General features: G+C 37.2%; 1 protein-coding gene across 1 annotated transcript in view; it reads right to left on the minus strand.

Annotated features, from left to right (window-relative positions):
* The window catches only part of STARD9 (StAR related lipid transfer domain containing 9), a 93,691-nt gene that overhangs the window by 50,484 nt on the left and 26,127 nt on the right, over positions 1–17,080 (minus strand). Inside the window, exons 4-12 of the mRNA XM_070935743.1 lie at positions 11,134–11,250; positions 9,289–9,321; positions 9,149–9,210; positions 7,711–7,823; positions 5,708–5,777; positions 5,121–5,193; positions 4,318–4,385; positions 2,381–2,478; positions 822–1,022 (exon numbers count right to left, since the gene is read on the minus strand). Coding sequence (XP_070791844.1) covers positions 822–1,022; positions 2,381–2,478; positions 4,318–4,385; positions 5,121–5,193; positions 5,708–5,777; positions 7,711–7,823; positions 9,149–9,210; positions 9,289–9,321; positions 11,134–11,250 — 835 coding nt within the window. The remainder of the gene's footprint in view (positions 1–821; positions 1,023–2,380; positions 2,479–4,317; positions 4,386–5,120; positions 5,194–5,707; positions 5,778–7,710; positions 7,824–9,148; positions 9,211–9,288; positions 9,322–11,133; positions 11,251–17,080) is intronic.

The raw sequence follows: 17,080 nt of genomic DNA on the forward strand, positions 1-17,080 counted from the left end.
CAAAATTATGCCTACTCAAAAGAAGACAAATTTAGCCATAATCACACCCGCCTTAACAACATTTGACTAAATTAGTGGAACATGCTGTATCCTTGTCCCTGTTTGAAAATGTTCTACAAATTTTAGCTTATACATTATTTGACAGTGATGGCTGCCTGACCTATTGAACAAATAAGATTAATTTCCCAGTAACTGGGTAGGTTTCTAGAACAATTGAAAAGTATTACTGGCATTGAAAACTCTTTGCTGCTGCAAACCTATAGACCATCTACTCCCATAACCCTGTTCGTTCTTTAAAATTGGCTAGACAAGCATTTCTCCAAAACACACCGGATGCAGTGATATTTCTGGCTGGAATGCAGGAAAGAAAAACAATGCTTAATGTATGGATTTTTTTAAATGCTTTTGTTTTTGCCTTTCTATCTAGTATCAAAACATATTGCAGCGCATACTTAGTTTGCTATGATGATAAATTAGCAGATTATCTCATTTTAATCTGTTTCTACTCATTTTTTCTTTATATTATTAACAGCGTGTAGGGTTTTTTTTACATGTTGCCAGATCTCTGCCTTTCATAACTACAGTGTAAGAGCAGCTTATAAATCTTTTTAAATAAACAATTAGGAACTACTGACAGAGGTAAAATACAATTCCATATTGAAATTTATAATGTGACAGACAGCTCATGCTCAATTATTTTTTATGTCACACGTCTTTCAGAGAGATATTACACTGTCCTTGGGCAATTAATAGAATACTGCTTTTAGGAATATTTAGACCATATGACCATTCCTGAAATCACAGCAAATTCTTATACTTACTTGCAATCATTATGGTCTTGGAATTGCCACCCAAACTATCCTTCAGAAGCCAAGTAAGAATGGAATCCCGATATGGAATATAAGCTTGACGCTTGCAGCTATTGATATTGGAGCCACAGTAACTGTCTGTACGGTCACTGTCCACTTCACTGGCTATACTGCTGATGCTCTGGCAGCTGCTGAACATCTGAGTGTTTTCGGCTAAGAAGCAAAAAAAAAAAAAAAAAAGGTCAGATTTATACAATAAAAAAAATATTTTAAACAATCTAAAAATATTTTTTCATGCTAAAGTAACTTTGAACAGTCCAAGATTAAGACTATACTGTTTTGTTCAGGGGTATCAAACTCAAGGATGCAGCCCGTGGGGTACTTAGATCTGGCCCGCAGGGCTGCCCTGGAAACAGCAAAGGATTGGTCTGTGGTGCTTCTGCCAACGAAAAATACTAATATAAGTGACCAGACACCAGATACTCACATATGAATGACTCACATCATTCTCTCTCATTATTGTATATACATTCTCAGCAAAAAGCTGCTACTCTCTTTAGCAAATTGCTAACACTTTCCCACCATTGAAAGCAAGGAGTTTGCTACTGCCATTTCTAGGAAGGGGCTGGTAGGCAGAGTCCATTCATTCTTCATCTCTCTTTTAGGGAATCACAACATGCCCAAGTTTCTGAATGTTATGGTCGTCAAGCAGTAAAGTGGAAGGAAACAGAAAGAACACAGAGAAGGAATTTAAGTCTAAAAGAAAAGGACTGCTCTTTCTTTCTCCTTAATACTGCAGCTGCTTCCTGTTTGTCTGTTGATACCAAAAGATAACAGGAAATAAGGCAACTTAGCAGGAAGAAGCTGAAAGTGGATAAAAGTAGCAGCACTCTTCACTGTTCTTTGCACTCATTTCTTGCAAAAAGGTGAGAAGAAAAGCAGAAGGGCAAAGAATGATGCTTCCTAGTCTGTCCTTTCAAGTCACTATGCTGCTTCTCTTGGCTGCAAATTGATAGCAAATTCATCACAGATAAGCAAAAAGCCAAGACAATACCAGTAGGTTAACTATTGTTCTGGTAGTAGTAAAGAAGTGAAGTAGACAGGTTGGACCCCCAAGAAAATTATATACAGAAGATAAACAATAGAGGTATATGGCAGCAACAGTGACAATGGAAAAGCAGTATGGGAAGGAGGACTGGAGAAAACTTGAGTTATTGGCACAGCTGGTCATCTGCAAGATAAGGAAGCCTCAGGGGGCTGCATGACATTTCTGGGACCACGTTCAAACTGGAGATGTGCATCTCTGCTGTAATTAATTAATCCACAGATCAAGAGCTCCTTTAAAAAAAGGAGATGAACAAGACAAGAAGTCACAATTTATGAAGTATGAGGGCAGCCAATGCTTCTTTTATAATCCTGTCTCCCATCTAATAGCAAATGAAATATTTTATGAATACAGTACTTCATTTATTTACTCATGCCCGCTTGCAAGTATGCATCATAGGAAAAGTTCAATGGGTGATCCATTAACATTTCATTATGGTTTAAATAAAGGTTAATTTTATTTTTACCTAAAGTAGAGATGACAATTCCAAGAGTAACTAATGATTTGTTAATGTTGGCACCCTCTGTGATTCGATTTTTGCAATAACTAGGATCGGCCTTTTCACTGAAACACATAACCAAAGAGATCATTGAAGTCATAGCAATGATTATCAGCATATAAAAGTAGCAACATAAGAAATGAGAAAACATTCTACAACTCTCAAATAATGAAAAGAATAACCTATTTTCACAAATATAAGCCCCTACATAAAGTTTTCTAATATTTCCAAAACATGTAAACTTTAAATTTGGCAAGGAAATCCTGCTATTCAAAAGTCTGTAACTTATCCATGGACTTACCACATGTATGATCATCCAGATATTACAGAATTACAATGCTATCATCAATCCTATCATGGGTAATCTGATGCCAAAGATGCATCATAACATTGACAAAAGGTAAATATAATTGCTTCCAAAGAACTGAGAACCTGTATATGCATCCACTAGAAGGCAGAAGCATTCCAAGGTTTAATTTTTTCCAGAATACTGAAATTATTCTCACACAATGTACAGTAAATGCATCTTCACATAATCTGTTAAGTGGTATATACAGCTCTAACAAAATCCATTTCACTACTTCTCCCTTCACAATATATTATGTTTGGCAAATGTCAGCTCAACCTTTCGCCTTCAATTAAGAACATTTGTCAGAAAGGTGTTCATCAACATTTGTAATGTATTAATAATCAGTTTATTGATGTGAGTTTGATGTGTGACACCTCTCCTGCGCGAGCTGCACTGGCTCCTGGTGGTCTTCCGGGTGCGCTTCAAGGTTTTGGTTACCACCTTTAGAGCGCTCCATGGCTTAGGACCTGGCTACTTACGGGTACTACTACCACAAACAGCCTCCCACCGGCCGGTACGCTCTCATAGAGAGGGGCTCCTCCAGGTGCCGTCAGCCAAACAATGTCGACTGACTGGAGGGCCTTCTCTGTGGGGGCACCTACTATCTGGAACGAGCTCCCCCCGGAGATACGGAGGATCCCGGATCTGCGCACTTTCCGCCATGCTTTGAAGACACTCCTATTCCAGCAGGCCGGCCTGGCCTAATTTTTTCCCCTTCTTTTAAATTTTTAAACTCAAATTTTAATTTGTTTTAAATTATTGGGAGTTTTAAATTGTCTCGGGCAAAAATTATTTAATTGGGTTTTAATCATGTCTTAACTTTTGTATTTATGTGTTTTATTTCGTGCCTGTTCACCGCCCTGGGTCCTTCGGGAGTAGGGCGGTATACAAATTTAATAAAATGAAAAATGAAAAAATAAAATGAAAATCTATTCTGGATTTTATTTTGAAGCACATGAGAAAGCCAATAAAGGTATGCAAGCTCACGTGTAAGGCAATTTACACACAGCTATCTAAATTAAAATTCCTGGGGGAAGGATATTGCAAAATCTCCATTCCCACCCCACTCTGAGGCCAGCCAGAGGTGGCATTTGCCGGTTCTCTGAACTACTCAAAATTTCCGCTACTGGTTCTCCGAACTACTCAAAATTTCCGCTACTGGTTCTCCAGAACCTGTCAGAACCTGCTGGATTTCACCCCTGCCATAATCCCTTGCAACTGAATAGGGCTAGCAGATCATTTAATGGCTGGATGCCCTTCCTGTCACCAATGCGGAGCTTTGTTCAGCAGATATATTCTCATGGTGCCCAGAGAGAGAAATATCTGCCTCTACCTAGGATCAAACTCACAGCCTCCTGATTGTGAGGTGAGAGCTCCACCTCTAGGCCACCGCATCACTCTGCTTCCTTTATAACTTCAGATGTACCCAAGAATTCCCACAGACTCCACACACAGAAATTCCACAGCAAATAGTATAAAAGAGAAATTGTTCTTAACAGTAAACAATCATGCATAATTGGCTTTTAAGAGGTTATCTCCAAAAACTAAGTATTACCTGCCTGCAAGGTCCACTAAATTGATCTTGCTTGCTGTTTCAGAAGGCAGATTATTCTCAAGTATAGCCTGAAGGAAAACAAATTTAAGCAATGTGATTTCAGAGTAAAAATTCTATTTTTTCTATACTCTAGAACAGACTGATTGTGTGAGGTGCTTCAAGCGGTCAACCTGCATTTATACCAATGGGATTGCATGCTTGCAAAGTATATGTACTTATTTGATTTTTATCCTGCTACAGTCTCAATTCTTGGATGTTATGTCAAATTTAAAACAATAATTAAAACAATATGCAATCCAAATAGCAAAAATAAAATCAAACCATGAGAGGGAGAGGCTATGATGAAGAACATCATAATTAAAATTCCTAATCTACTTTAAGATACATAAACACTGAAGATGTTCATCAGATATGAAGTTGCAAAGGCAATATCAACCTTTTATCTTAGCAGTTCATTGGGCAGAGAGGGAGAAAGTGTGGAAACGGAAGGTAGGTTGGCATAAAGGAGAGACAAGGATATGAGGCGGAAAAAGAGAGGAAGAGATAATGATGGCCTTCTCACTTTTGGTTTTCACCCTACTCATCAATATTAAATTAGCTCAACTGAAGGGGATGCAGCTTTCAATTGAAAAAAAAAATGTCACACATCAGTGGTTACACATTTACGAGTATAGTATAATGCTCCATGGTTCAAATTACTTTTATGACAATGTCATTTTGTTACAATGTATTCATAGATGAGATCAGCACCAACAAGACTTGCTTTTATGGGTTTCAAAAATTACTGGGAAAATTCAACTAACTTGAGTATATTGGATGGTGAAAATAGCATGGGATCTACTGCTGGCATCATGAACATGGGTAGCTGCTGTGATTCTACACACAAGAAAAGAAAAGTTAATATTTTATTCTCTGTGAGGTAGGTAATAGTGACTATGATAACTTATATGGAAGAATAAATATGAAAACAAGTTAACCATCATATCACAAGATTCAAATTTTGGTAGAAGCAGCTGAAGTTTAGACCATATATGGATTATCCTTGGAATTGTAAATGTAAATGTAAATGTAAAATTATATTCCACCACATGACTCAGATATATAGAATCACATGGATGTCACATACCGCTATATATCTAGATTATGTCTATAATTTTTATAAAACACAAGAAAATAAGTTTCATAGAATTAAAACATTTAAATTAAGAAACTATTATTTAATCATGATTATATCTGCAGTGTTGAAAATTAGTATGCTATTATAGAGGATGATAATTCCTTGCAACGATTAACCATTCCTTTTGCTGATGAAAGCTGCAATATAGAAGGACAATGAGAAAAATAATTATAAATAAGCTAACATGAATTAGAGTACTTTAATACAAAATACCTATTTGCTATCCCTTCTTCCAGAAGTTCAACTACTTGTCTGTAGTCTGTAACCACATGCTGAGATAGCCCTGGAAGAGATTTTAAGGAAGAAGAATCAATACTTTAAAAAAAAAAAATCTTCCAGTGTTTTATCCCAAAGATGCTTTTTCAAGAGGCAGCTAGACTTTCTGGTTTTTCTTTGAAGACGTTTCGCTTCCAAGCAGCTTCTTCAGCTCTTGGATGAGAAGCGAAATGTCTTCAAAGAAAAACCAGAAAGTCCAGTTGCCTCTTGAAAAAGCATCTTTGGGACAGCCATGACCTGGATGACTGAGAATCTCCATAGAAATTCCTGTCTCAGGAATCCAGAGGGCACTGAAGAATAGAAATCTTCTGTGACATTGAGATTAGCAGGAGAGACTCTTTTGATGACCCCTCCTGCAGCAGAAGCTTTCCTAACTGGATATCCTAGGAGATTTTTTCCTGTGTGGAGCCCAGCTTGTGGAATGTACTAACCAAGGGGATGTTTTTGGCCTATTACCAAAAACAACACCTTCAGGGAGAAAAAAATGAAAAAAGAACAATATCTTCCACCAAATGTTTAATTATTACTTCAATCAATTTTTTTATTTTAATGTTTCTGGTTTTTTTTATTTTTACTGTGTTCCTTTGATTTTTTACACTTAATAATGTGTTATAAGCTACCTTGAATGCCAAAAAGACAGAAGTGTAGGATATATATTTAATAAAACAAAGATTTCAAATAGAAAAATATATTATGGATGAAACAGAGGATCACAGTATTGCTGGAACAAGAAGGGATAACTGTTTAAGGGCATTGTGAATGCAAAATCAATGAATCAAACTTCAGTTACATAATGTATTTTAATTGTATGGAAGATAAGAAATACATATTACTAAGGATACCTAGTGATTGCACAAAGCATTCTCCATACTTTTCAAATAATTTCCCATGTCTCCTTTTCCCTTATTAACCTCTATTAAAACATAACATGTGACAGATACTTTCCAAGCAATATCCAAATAAGTAGGTAAAATGGGATTGGAAAATTATAGAAGACACAAGAGCACAAAAGGCACAATGAAAGCTCTTTAATCTCACAACACGTAAACAGACTGAACCACAGTTAGCTGGAAAATTGGGACCATCCTAAACCAATTCTTCCTTCTGACCTTTCAAGACTTGCTGGTCATGTTAGGTACTGATGGCTCCTTCTATTCATATATCAGGTTCATATTACACTATTAGTATGATATGATTAATAATTCATTCAAACTGAATTATCAATTTTGAAATCAGTTCAGTCTGGGTATACAGTAAAACATTTTATGTCTATCACATGACCTTGTTAAACAAAGAGGGTTTTATTTTAATTTTAGATATGGAGACAAGCTTTTTTGAAAGTCTGAACTGTGTTCAATGTTTCACCGTTACCAGCAGAAAGACATCAGTACTTTTCAAGACCTTATGAACTGATCCTTAGACACACATTAAATACAACAGCCTTATATGGAATGCCCCCTAAAGGTTAGGCAGATGTAATTAGCTAGGTCCCAATTACTTGATTTGTCAAGAACAATCTTATCTACACAACTCCATACAAAGTACACCTTTCAAAAGTAGTTTGTATTAATAATTGTAGCTTTTGATAGTTTTTCATTAGTAGCTTTACTATTAAGAATAATATATTCAAGGTTTATATTCAATAATTTTCTTGTCAAAAATCATTGACAGTTTATCTCCAATAAATTTTGGCAGCAACTGGCAGTCATTAGATAGCTAGATGCATAAAACATAAAGTTAGGGAAACGTAGAAGGGCCACAAGCTCTTTGAATAACACTGGATCTCTATCCATCCCTCAGAACTTCTAGAAACAGTAAGCAAAAGCAATGGCAAAATGAATGATAAAATGAAAAAACATTTCACAAGATGTAAGGAAATAAAGCTAAAGTAAAATATTTCCCTCTCTCTGAATAATATCTACCTTTAAAAAGACAATTACCTTGAACATATGGCCCCATCTCAGGGTGTTCACGGACACGAAGCGTATATGGCTTCTTATGATTTGACTGCCTTAATAAATCGCGGACTTGCTCATTATAAATTTCTAGGAAACTAGAAAGAAAGAAATAGAGATGAGCAAAATATTCTTCATCTAAGTATTTGGACACTGTAGTAGCAAGATCAATCCAGCAAAGTAATAGTAGGGAAAACAATAGAGAGTCTGGCAAAAAATAATTTTGGCATTCTTTTATTGGTTGGTTTGATGTCTGCTTTGGCTATTTTTGTGATGAAATGAATACAGTCACAAAATATTGTAAGAATAGCTTTGGAGAATATTTGGTAGGGAGGCACAGCAACCTTAGGTGTTAATACTATTTTTCAATCTAAAATGATCCTTTCCTCTCAGAGAAGATTCTTGTTAAGAAAGGGAATCTCTATTGGAGAGTTGTGAATTGCTTAAAGCATTGTAAGCCGCCCTGAGTCTCCGGAGAAGGGCGGCATATAAATCAAATTAAAAAAAAAAATTGCCTTGCATTCAGTTCCAAAAAGCCTTCAGAGCAGTGATGGGGTTTGAATAACTTAACAACCAGTTCTCTAGCAGGGTAGGCATGGCCGGTTGGTCATGTGACTGGGTGGGTGATGTCACTTATCACACCCAGCCCCATCTCCCGGCCACTCACCTCAAAGGCAGAGGTAGGATTCAGCCAGTTGGGGCTAATCCCACCACTGGCTGGCCCCGCCCCTGCCCATTTTTCGGCCTGTTGTTTGGCCATTTTTGGCTGTTTTTCAGGCCATTTCCAGGCCATTTTCACGTCTTTTTTGGGGCTGAAAAATGGCCCGGAAAATAGGCTGAAAAATGAGTGGGGGTGGGGCCAGCTCACCGAACTGCGCAGAATCTTAACTACCGGTTTGTCCGAACCAGTGAGAACTGGCAGCAGCCCAACTCTGCTTCAGAGGAATGAACGTAATACCCGATGATAACTCTTTAAAGCAGCCTTTCTTGGGATTTTATGGAAAGTGCAAAGGGTGACTGAACAATCCTACAAAAAGGAATGATTGCTTTAAAGAGTTGTAGAAGCTGCTAGGTTCATATTCCTAGACACTCTTAAGTACCTTTTAGGAATCAAATCAGAAATACTGCAAAGCCCTATTAATTCCATTCCCTGCAGTTTTACATCTGTAAAAGCTATTATTTAAGTATATACTACAATGTAAAAGTTCTATAAAGTTATTTGGGACTTGTTTAAGGATAACTGAACACAGTCCAAATATTAGACATCCAAACATCCTCTAAAACATGATGTAATTACAAATGACAATAATTATGCTTTCTAGTTCAAAGAAACACAGAAAGAAAGAAATTACCAGTGGTTTGATACAGAAAAGAAGAATTAGTAAAAATATATGACCTTATGAGAAAATTAAGCAATACCTACCTAACTTCTACTCTGCATGATGTTGACTGCTTGGAAAAGGCACCTTCTCTTGAAAAAAGACCCTATGGAAAGCAATAATTTATATTTTCTATCTTCTGTGACAAACTTAAATGAAGTATTTCATTTAATAACATAACTACCTGACATATCCGAGGTGTTAATCCAATGGAAGCCTTGAAAAAAGAGAAGAGATTATGTGAAAACTGCTCCTTTCGTGTTTTAGATTCAAGTTCCAAAATTCCCCAGGTCTATGACAATTCTCCATGGCCAACTCGCCACAGCCAATTCATCTCAAGACAACTCGCTAGAGGACAAGAGTTACACTAATATCAAAGAAATGGTGGAATAGAATCATTGGGGGATGGGGAGGAACAGGCTTCGACTCAACCCTTCCAAGACCAAGTGTCTGTGGATGCCGGCATCTCGATATAGCCAGCTGCTGCCATCGCTGGCTATTGGGGGTGAGTCATTGACCCCCACAGAGGGGGCTCGCAACTTGGGCGTCCTCCTGGACACACGGCTGTCTTTAGAAGAGCACATGACGGCCGTGGCCAGGGGGGCTTTTTATCAAGTTCACTTGATACGCCAGTTGCACCCCTTTCTGAGTCGGGATTCCTTATGTACAGTCACTCATGCTCTCGTCACTTCTCGCCTGGACTATGCCAACGCTCTCTACATGGGGCTCCCCTTGAGGAGCACCCGGAGGCTCCAACTGGTCCAGAATGTGGCCGTGTGGGTGATTACGGGAGCGACATGGCGCTCCCATATAACACCTCTCCTGCGCGAACTGCACTGGCTCCCGGTGGTCTTCCGGGTGCGCTTCAAGGTGTTGGTTCTCACCTTTAAAGCGCTCCATGGCTTAGGGCCAGGGTATTTACGAGACCGCCTTCTACTACCGATAACCTCCCACCGGCCAATACGCTCTCACAGAGAGGGCCTCCTCAGGGTGCCGTCGGTCAAGCAATGTCGGCTGGCGGCCCCCAGGGGGAGAGCCTTCTCTGTGGGAGCACCCGCCCTCTGGAACGAGCTACCTCCCGAAATACGGCTGATTCCGGATCTCCGCACTTCCTGTAAGGCCCTGAAGACATTTTTATTTCAGCAAGCCGGCCTGGCCTGAATAGGTTTTATGGGTTAGTTTTTTAATTGTATAGCTAGGGGTTTTAAATTGGGGCGGCCGTTTAATTTAATTTATTTTTAATTCTTTTAACTTTTATATTGTATGTTATTTTAATTCTCGGCTATTCACCACCCTGAGTCCCTTCGGGGAGAAGGGCGGGATATAAATTTAATAAATAATAATAATAATAATTAAAGAAAGGATGCAAAGGGAAAGACAGAATGAAATGTGAATGGCAAAAATTAAAATAAAATTTTCTTTATTTTAAATAATTAAGTAGAATTATTAAACTGTCTTGCAGTCAGTGGTCCCACAGTGAGTTGGCCATGGCATGTTGTCCTGCAGTGAGCTGGCTGTGGTGAGTTTTGGCTGTGGCAAGTTGCCCCATTCCGGAATTACCCAGCCAGCCTACTGAGCCATGATGAGAGTTGAAGTCCCCTCATCTTAAAAGTTGTTAAGATTGAGAAACATTGATCAAAAGTGTTGAGTTAGTGTTGAGGAAACACACAGGAATCTACATGCCAAGCAAAGGGAATAGCACAAAATAATATCCTGGCTTAAAATGTTCATCACAGCTGTGCTTCAACTTGACAAAGCCAGTCTAACTGGCATTCCATAATATTATTTTACATGCTTTCTTATATAGAGGAGTATATTATTAGTATAGGATAATATTCTTGTAAAATAGTATGACAAGTATTATTTTAATATGAACTAGGAAACAGTTACATCTGTTACATTAATGCAAACAATTAAGTTGCCAATATTTTTTAAAAAGTCATTCATATGGTGATCTTGAATGTTAAAACTATTTTATATATATATAAAAAAGATAAAGCAAAGTACAGAATCAAGGGTATAAACTCACTGGAGTTCCCATCATGGTATATGTTTTTCCTGAACCTGTCTGTCCATAAGCAAAAAGACAAATATTGTATCCTTTAAAAGCACTGGATAACACCATTGTACCAAGATCCTGAAAAACCTGCAAAGAACAAAGAGAGAAATTATACACTGATGTGTGATGCTAAGTTTATTGTTCATACATCTAAAATGCTTTTAAATTCTAGCATAGTGTTTCTCAAAACAGAGAGCGGGAATGAAAGGACAAATGTTTTAACAAAATAGAAAGGTCAATCTGGTACATTTTTAAATTCTTAAATTTTCCTCCAATCAACATAATGAAATTACTTCACCAAGCTTCTTTTACATACATTTCATTCTCAATAGGTACAAGTAATCCTCAGTTTATGACCACAATTGAGCCCAAAATTTCAGTTGCTAATCAAGACAGTTAAGTGAGCTTTGCCTCATTTTACGACTTTTCATGCCAGAATTGTTAAATGAATCACTACAGCTGTTAGTTAATAACACAATTGTTAAATGAATCTGGCTTCCCCATTGATTTTGTTTGTTTGTTGATTGCAAAAGGTGATCACATAAACATGCGATATGCAACTGTTAAAAGTACATGCCAGTTGCCAAATGTCCTAATTTTGATCATATGACCACAGAGATTCTGCAATGGTCGATCAAGATAACAAATACATTCCCACAGTTGCCAGCTCATAATTGGGATTCAGAAATATATTTTTTCTGATTCTAGAATTAGCACAAAAGCTTCATGATTTAACTTTCACAACTTCTTCTAACCTATTTAATACATCTCAGTTGTCAATTTTTGCTGAACAAAATAAAACATAATAGGGGGAAGGGAAATAGAATGCAGAAAATAATTGAAAACTGTTTTGCATGGCTAGAATTAAGGTACCGTTAGATTTTCTAACAACCAGTTGCTACTGTAAGTTAAATAATACAATGTTGGGTTTGCTATTTAAGGTTTGTAATTAAATATGAGCTTGATCTTGTTAGATGTATTATCAAATCCTGCAGATCCTATAGGGTACTGTTCTTTATGTATTCTGTGCCATTAATATGGTCAAAACTGGTTTGTTTTACAAACATTGCAAATCTTCCGTATTTCTTAGTTTAGACCAAAATACTCTCAAATATTGCAATTAGAACATCTGTTTTTATTTAAATTGATGCTTTCTGTGAAGAATGCTCTTTCTAAAAAAGAGGAATAACGCCAACATTGTCAACATTCCAGGAAGTTATACTTTTTAATGAACTCTAACTTTCCATAAAATTATACTAGAACATGTACTAAAGCTTCACCAGGGGTGAAATGCTCCCGGTTTGGACCGGCTCGGGCGAGTAGGTAGCGATGGTGGCGGGCAGTTCGGAGAACCGGTAGCAAAAATCCCTGCCCCCGCCCCCCATGCCCAGCTGAGCCCCGCGATCATCAGAACCTTTTTTTCCCCTTTTAAATAGCTCTGACGAGTTGCTAATCAGGCAACTCAGCTTGGATCACCAGAGCCATGTAAAAGAAAAAGTTTCTTTTTTTCTCCCCCCCCCCACAAGCCTCCAGCTTGCTTATCTTAGCTGCTGATCGCATGACGATCACAATCCATTGCATCAGCAATCTCCCTGCCTGCAATCAAGCTCATCGGTGAGCAGCTCTATCTGCAACTTTAAGACTTGTGGACTTCAACTCCCAGCAAAGCTGGCTGAGGAATTCTGGGAGTTGAAGTCTACAAGTCTTAAAGTTGCCAAGGTTGGAGACCCCTGTTCTATTGGGTAAGTTTTTTTCCCCTTTGGGAGCTTTAAAAAAAATAGTTAATTGGGGGTTTTTTTAGTTGTTCTTTTTTTAGACCTAGCCATTTAAAGTTTAGGAAGTTTTAAATTTAGCTGCTTTTATATAAAAATAAAATAATATTTGTGCAGCTTTCTGAGATTTAGTGTGTTTCTGTAGTGTTTCACTCTAACTACACAAACACACAAAATCTCACAAAGCTGTATGTGGAATTTTGTGTGTGTAAAGTGTGAAAGTTGGTTTTTTGGGCTTTTTGTGGCTGTGTGAGGTTCCTGCCTGTTGCGGGGCCATTTTGGGTCTAGCACAGCTGCTTTTACATTGTGGGTGAACCAGTTGTGTTGTGTTGTGTTGTGTTGTGTTTTGTAGGTTAAAAAAGGGCAAAGAAGTGACACTGACTTGGCCACGCCCACCCAGTCATTTTACCAAGCCATGCCCACTAATTAAGCCACGCCCACAGAACCGGTAGCAAAAAATTTTAGATTTCACCCCTGAGCTTCACCCTTCTTTTTGGACCTACTCCTAATAAAATATATAGTTACTACAAGAAGCCATGTGCTAGTTCTCCAAGATTTGTTTTAATATATTCTCTATCTTGTAAGCTGTATTTTTTTTCATCTTCTGGTTTGATTCCTGAATCCATTCTTATTCACCTTTTATTTGAATGGAACTTAAATGAATATTTCATCTATATCAAAAGACACAAATTATTGCTCCTGACAACACTAAATTATGATTTATAGTCCTTTTTGCTTACTCTCATTCATTAATTCCTTCAATAGCTCAGCTAGAGCATGTATGTGCGTAGGTGTATGAACATACATATGTATTTCAACACTCTTAAGAATTAATGATGGGAATCATCCCTCCAATACATTACTAGATATTTTCAACCTTTAAATCTAAAAAATTGATAGAAAATTAATATTAGTAACTATTTTGTGCATTATGAGATATATAACATATTTATTTACTGCACTTATATCCTGCTATTTTTCTGAAAGTTCATTGTTCAATAAATTGATTGGAGAGCTATATAATTAATTCTGAAAGGCAGTAAAGGCCTTGCTAATTGTGCACACAATCACTCACTTTTCATGGCAATTTTGATGCCAAACTTTTGGTATCATAAGTGATACTACCATCTTCAATAATCCTTCCTGAACATTCTTGTTTCATAAAAGATGTTGAAGTGTTCTGATAAAATTAGATTATTAATCGATATTCTGGACAAACATTTGAAAAAAACAGAAGACTACATTGCTGGTCTCCTTGGATGTACAAAAAGCCTTTGATATGAAGGAGAAGGAATTTCTGATTCCATATTCATGTAAAACATAGAAGCCCACTAACTTTTGATAAATGCCCTCTAAATCAACATATACACAATAAGCTTTCCGAGATTCATAAACTCTCTGTATCATGCTTAAGAGTGAAAACCCACCCTGCATTTCTTTGCCTAGCTTAAAGCCACACTATATTTCTCAGTATTTCTCAAACTTTACTGACTCTCACCTCTGGTGCTCCTGCAATCCCAATTCTAACCAGTATATTCCCAGGCTGTTTTAACAAATTTATCCTGCTATATAATTTGCATTCATGTTTGGAAACTTTCCTTTGTATAGGGCGGAAAAACAGCATTCTTCCAATCATCAGACACAACTGCAGTTTTTCTGCACACATTAAATAAGTTCACAGCTACTCCAAAAGCTATCATAAGCATATTTTAACATTTCTCCAAACACTAAACACCTACAGTTTTACCACTTTGCATACTATCATGGTGTTTATGGCTCTCGGTTTTCTAGATACTAACATTTATAGGATTCATTTCAATTCCATTCTTCAAACTATCACTAGCTAGATCCCTTTAAAATATTTCTTAGCATCTTCTCCAGTCAATTTTGTTCCAAGTAATTTTATTACATTTGTTTTTTACTACATCAAATCTAGAAATTCCAAAAAGTATTTTATTTTCAGCATAATTTGATTTTCTCTTCCTCTATATTATTCTTTACTCTTTTTGACTGTGTAATTATTATTTTTTTGCTTTATATACATACAACATTCAATATCTATCACTCTTCCTTGTTCCAGCATTTGTCTCACAAGCATTTTTTTCCTCAATCAAGGCCATTTTCCCCTGATAATAGTCAAGCATTTTTTCTCATACTTCCCATTAGAATAATTCCACTCATTTCTCTAGCAATTTGTGATATAATTATTTTCAGTTCCAAACAGCTTACACATTCCATTTCCTTATGTATACTTTCCCATGCATTCTTAGCCTATCTTGCAGGGTGTTTTTTTTTTCAGGATTGTGTTTTTTTCTTCCTATAGTCATTCTATAATTACTGTATGATTCCCCCCCCCCACTTTTTTCATGTCCATTTTTTTCTTCAGAGATCCATTCCTGACATTACCAAAAGAAATATTTACTGTGGCCCCTATTCAGAGCCTCACAACACTCTTGTACTTTTCACTCTCTCTCCATCTTTTATTATAAATGGTCAGATTTTTATTTGTCCCTTTGCTATGCATAGACTATGCTTAAGAGCCTTGGTAGTACAGGGGTTTAAGGCACCCTGTTATTAAGCTGGTTATTAAGGCCAGCTGCCTGCAATTACTGCAGGGTTCGAATCTCGCCAAAGCTCAAGGTTGACTCAGCCTTCCATCCTTTCTAAGGTAGGTGAAATGAGGACCCAGCTGTGGGGGCAATAAGCTGACTTATTGCTCAGCAATAGCCTTCATCCTTTTTGTATATTTATACAAATATACAAAAAGGATGAAGGCTATTGCTGAGCACATTGTAAGCCGCCCTAAGTCTTCGGAGAAGGGCGGCATATAAATCAAATTAAAAAAAAAAAAACCATGTATTTAAAATACAACGAAGTATTTCTAAGCAGAGGGTCTAAACAATCACCAATTTCATTTGTCCTTGGGTCTCTGAATGGACAATCACATTTTTGGCCTACCTTGCTTTGTATCCTCCTCATCCCTTCTTGTTACCTAACGAAACATTTTTTTCACTGAATCATACTCATTTAGAAATTTGTATTTACAACCATTTGTTTAGTGACAAATTATAGCAACAATAAAGAAAGTGACTTACAACTGGTCCTCGCTCTTACAACGGTTGCAGCATCCCCATGATCATGTGATCAAAATGCAGCTGCTTGGCAGCCGGCATGTATTTACAATGGTTGTAGCATCCTGAGCTCATGTGACTGTCATTTGTAACACAGCCAGCAAGCTTGTGACAAGCAAAGTCAATGGGGGGAAGCCAGATTTGCTTAAGTGGTCCTCAATTTACGACCACAATTGAAACCACAAAGTGAAACATTTCTTAAATGAGCTTTGCCCCATTTTGCGACCTTTCATGCCACAGTTGTTAAGTGAATTATTGGAGTTGATAAGTTAGTAACATAGTTGTTAAGCGAATCTGTCTTCCATTGATTTTGCTTCCCAAAAAGTTGCAAAAGGTGATCACATGACCTTGGGTGACAGCCATAAGTATGAACCAGTTGCCAAACATCTGAATTTTGATCACATGATCATAGGGCTGCTACAAAGGTCATAAGTTTGAAAATTGATTATAAGTGACTTTTTTCAGTACCATTGTAACTTTGAATGGTCACTATATGAACTGTTGTAAGTTGAGGACTACCTGTATGTGATTCACTTAACTACAGTGATCTGCTTAACAACCAGGGCGAAAGAGTTGTACAATTGGGCACAAATCACTTAACAACAAGTTGAGGCAGGCAGGCATAAAATCTACATCTTAACTTACACACAAATATTCATCAGCTGTGCTTCACAGTAACAAATCACATTTGTCTCACTATATTCTTTCTCTTACTACCTTCACAAATGAAGTTTATTTATTAATGCCTGTCTCTCTTCTTGCACTCCAAGTCCCAGTCTTCCAATATCCCATGACTGTCAACTGATCTGCCTAGAGGGATTTCATTGATTTACTGTTGCTCCAATCCAGTGGAAAATTGAACAGCTGCAGCTTATAATGCTTTTAGTGACTCAAGACTTTCCAGGACACTTTTTAATACAAGAAGGAGATATTATACTTGGTATCAGGATTCCCCGATAATGATATTTCCAGCAAGCTTCTATGATCCTATGCATGCCAGGAACTCCAATCTAG

Source organism: Pituophis catenifer, unplaced genomic scaffold, assembly GCF_029215685.1.
Source record: "Pituophis catenifer annectens isolate HBS135680 unplaced genomic scaffold, rPitCat1.0.hap2 SCAF_1, whole genome shotgun sequence".
Taxonomy (NCBI): Eukaryota; Metazoa; Chordata; class Lepidosauria; order Squamata; family Colubridae; genus Pituophis; species Pituophis catenifer.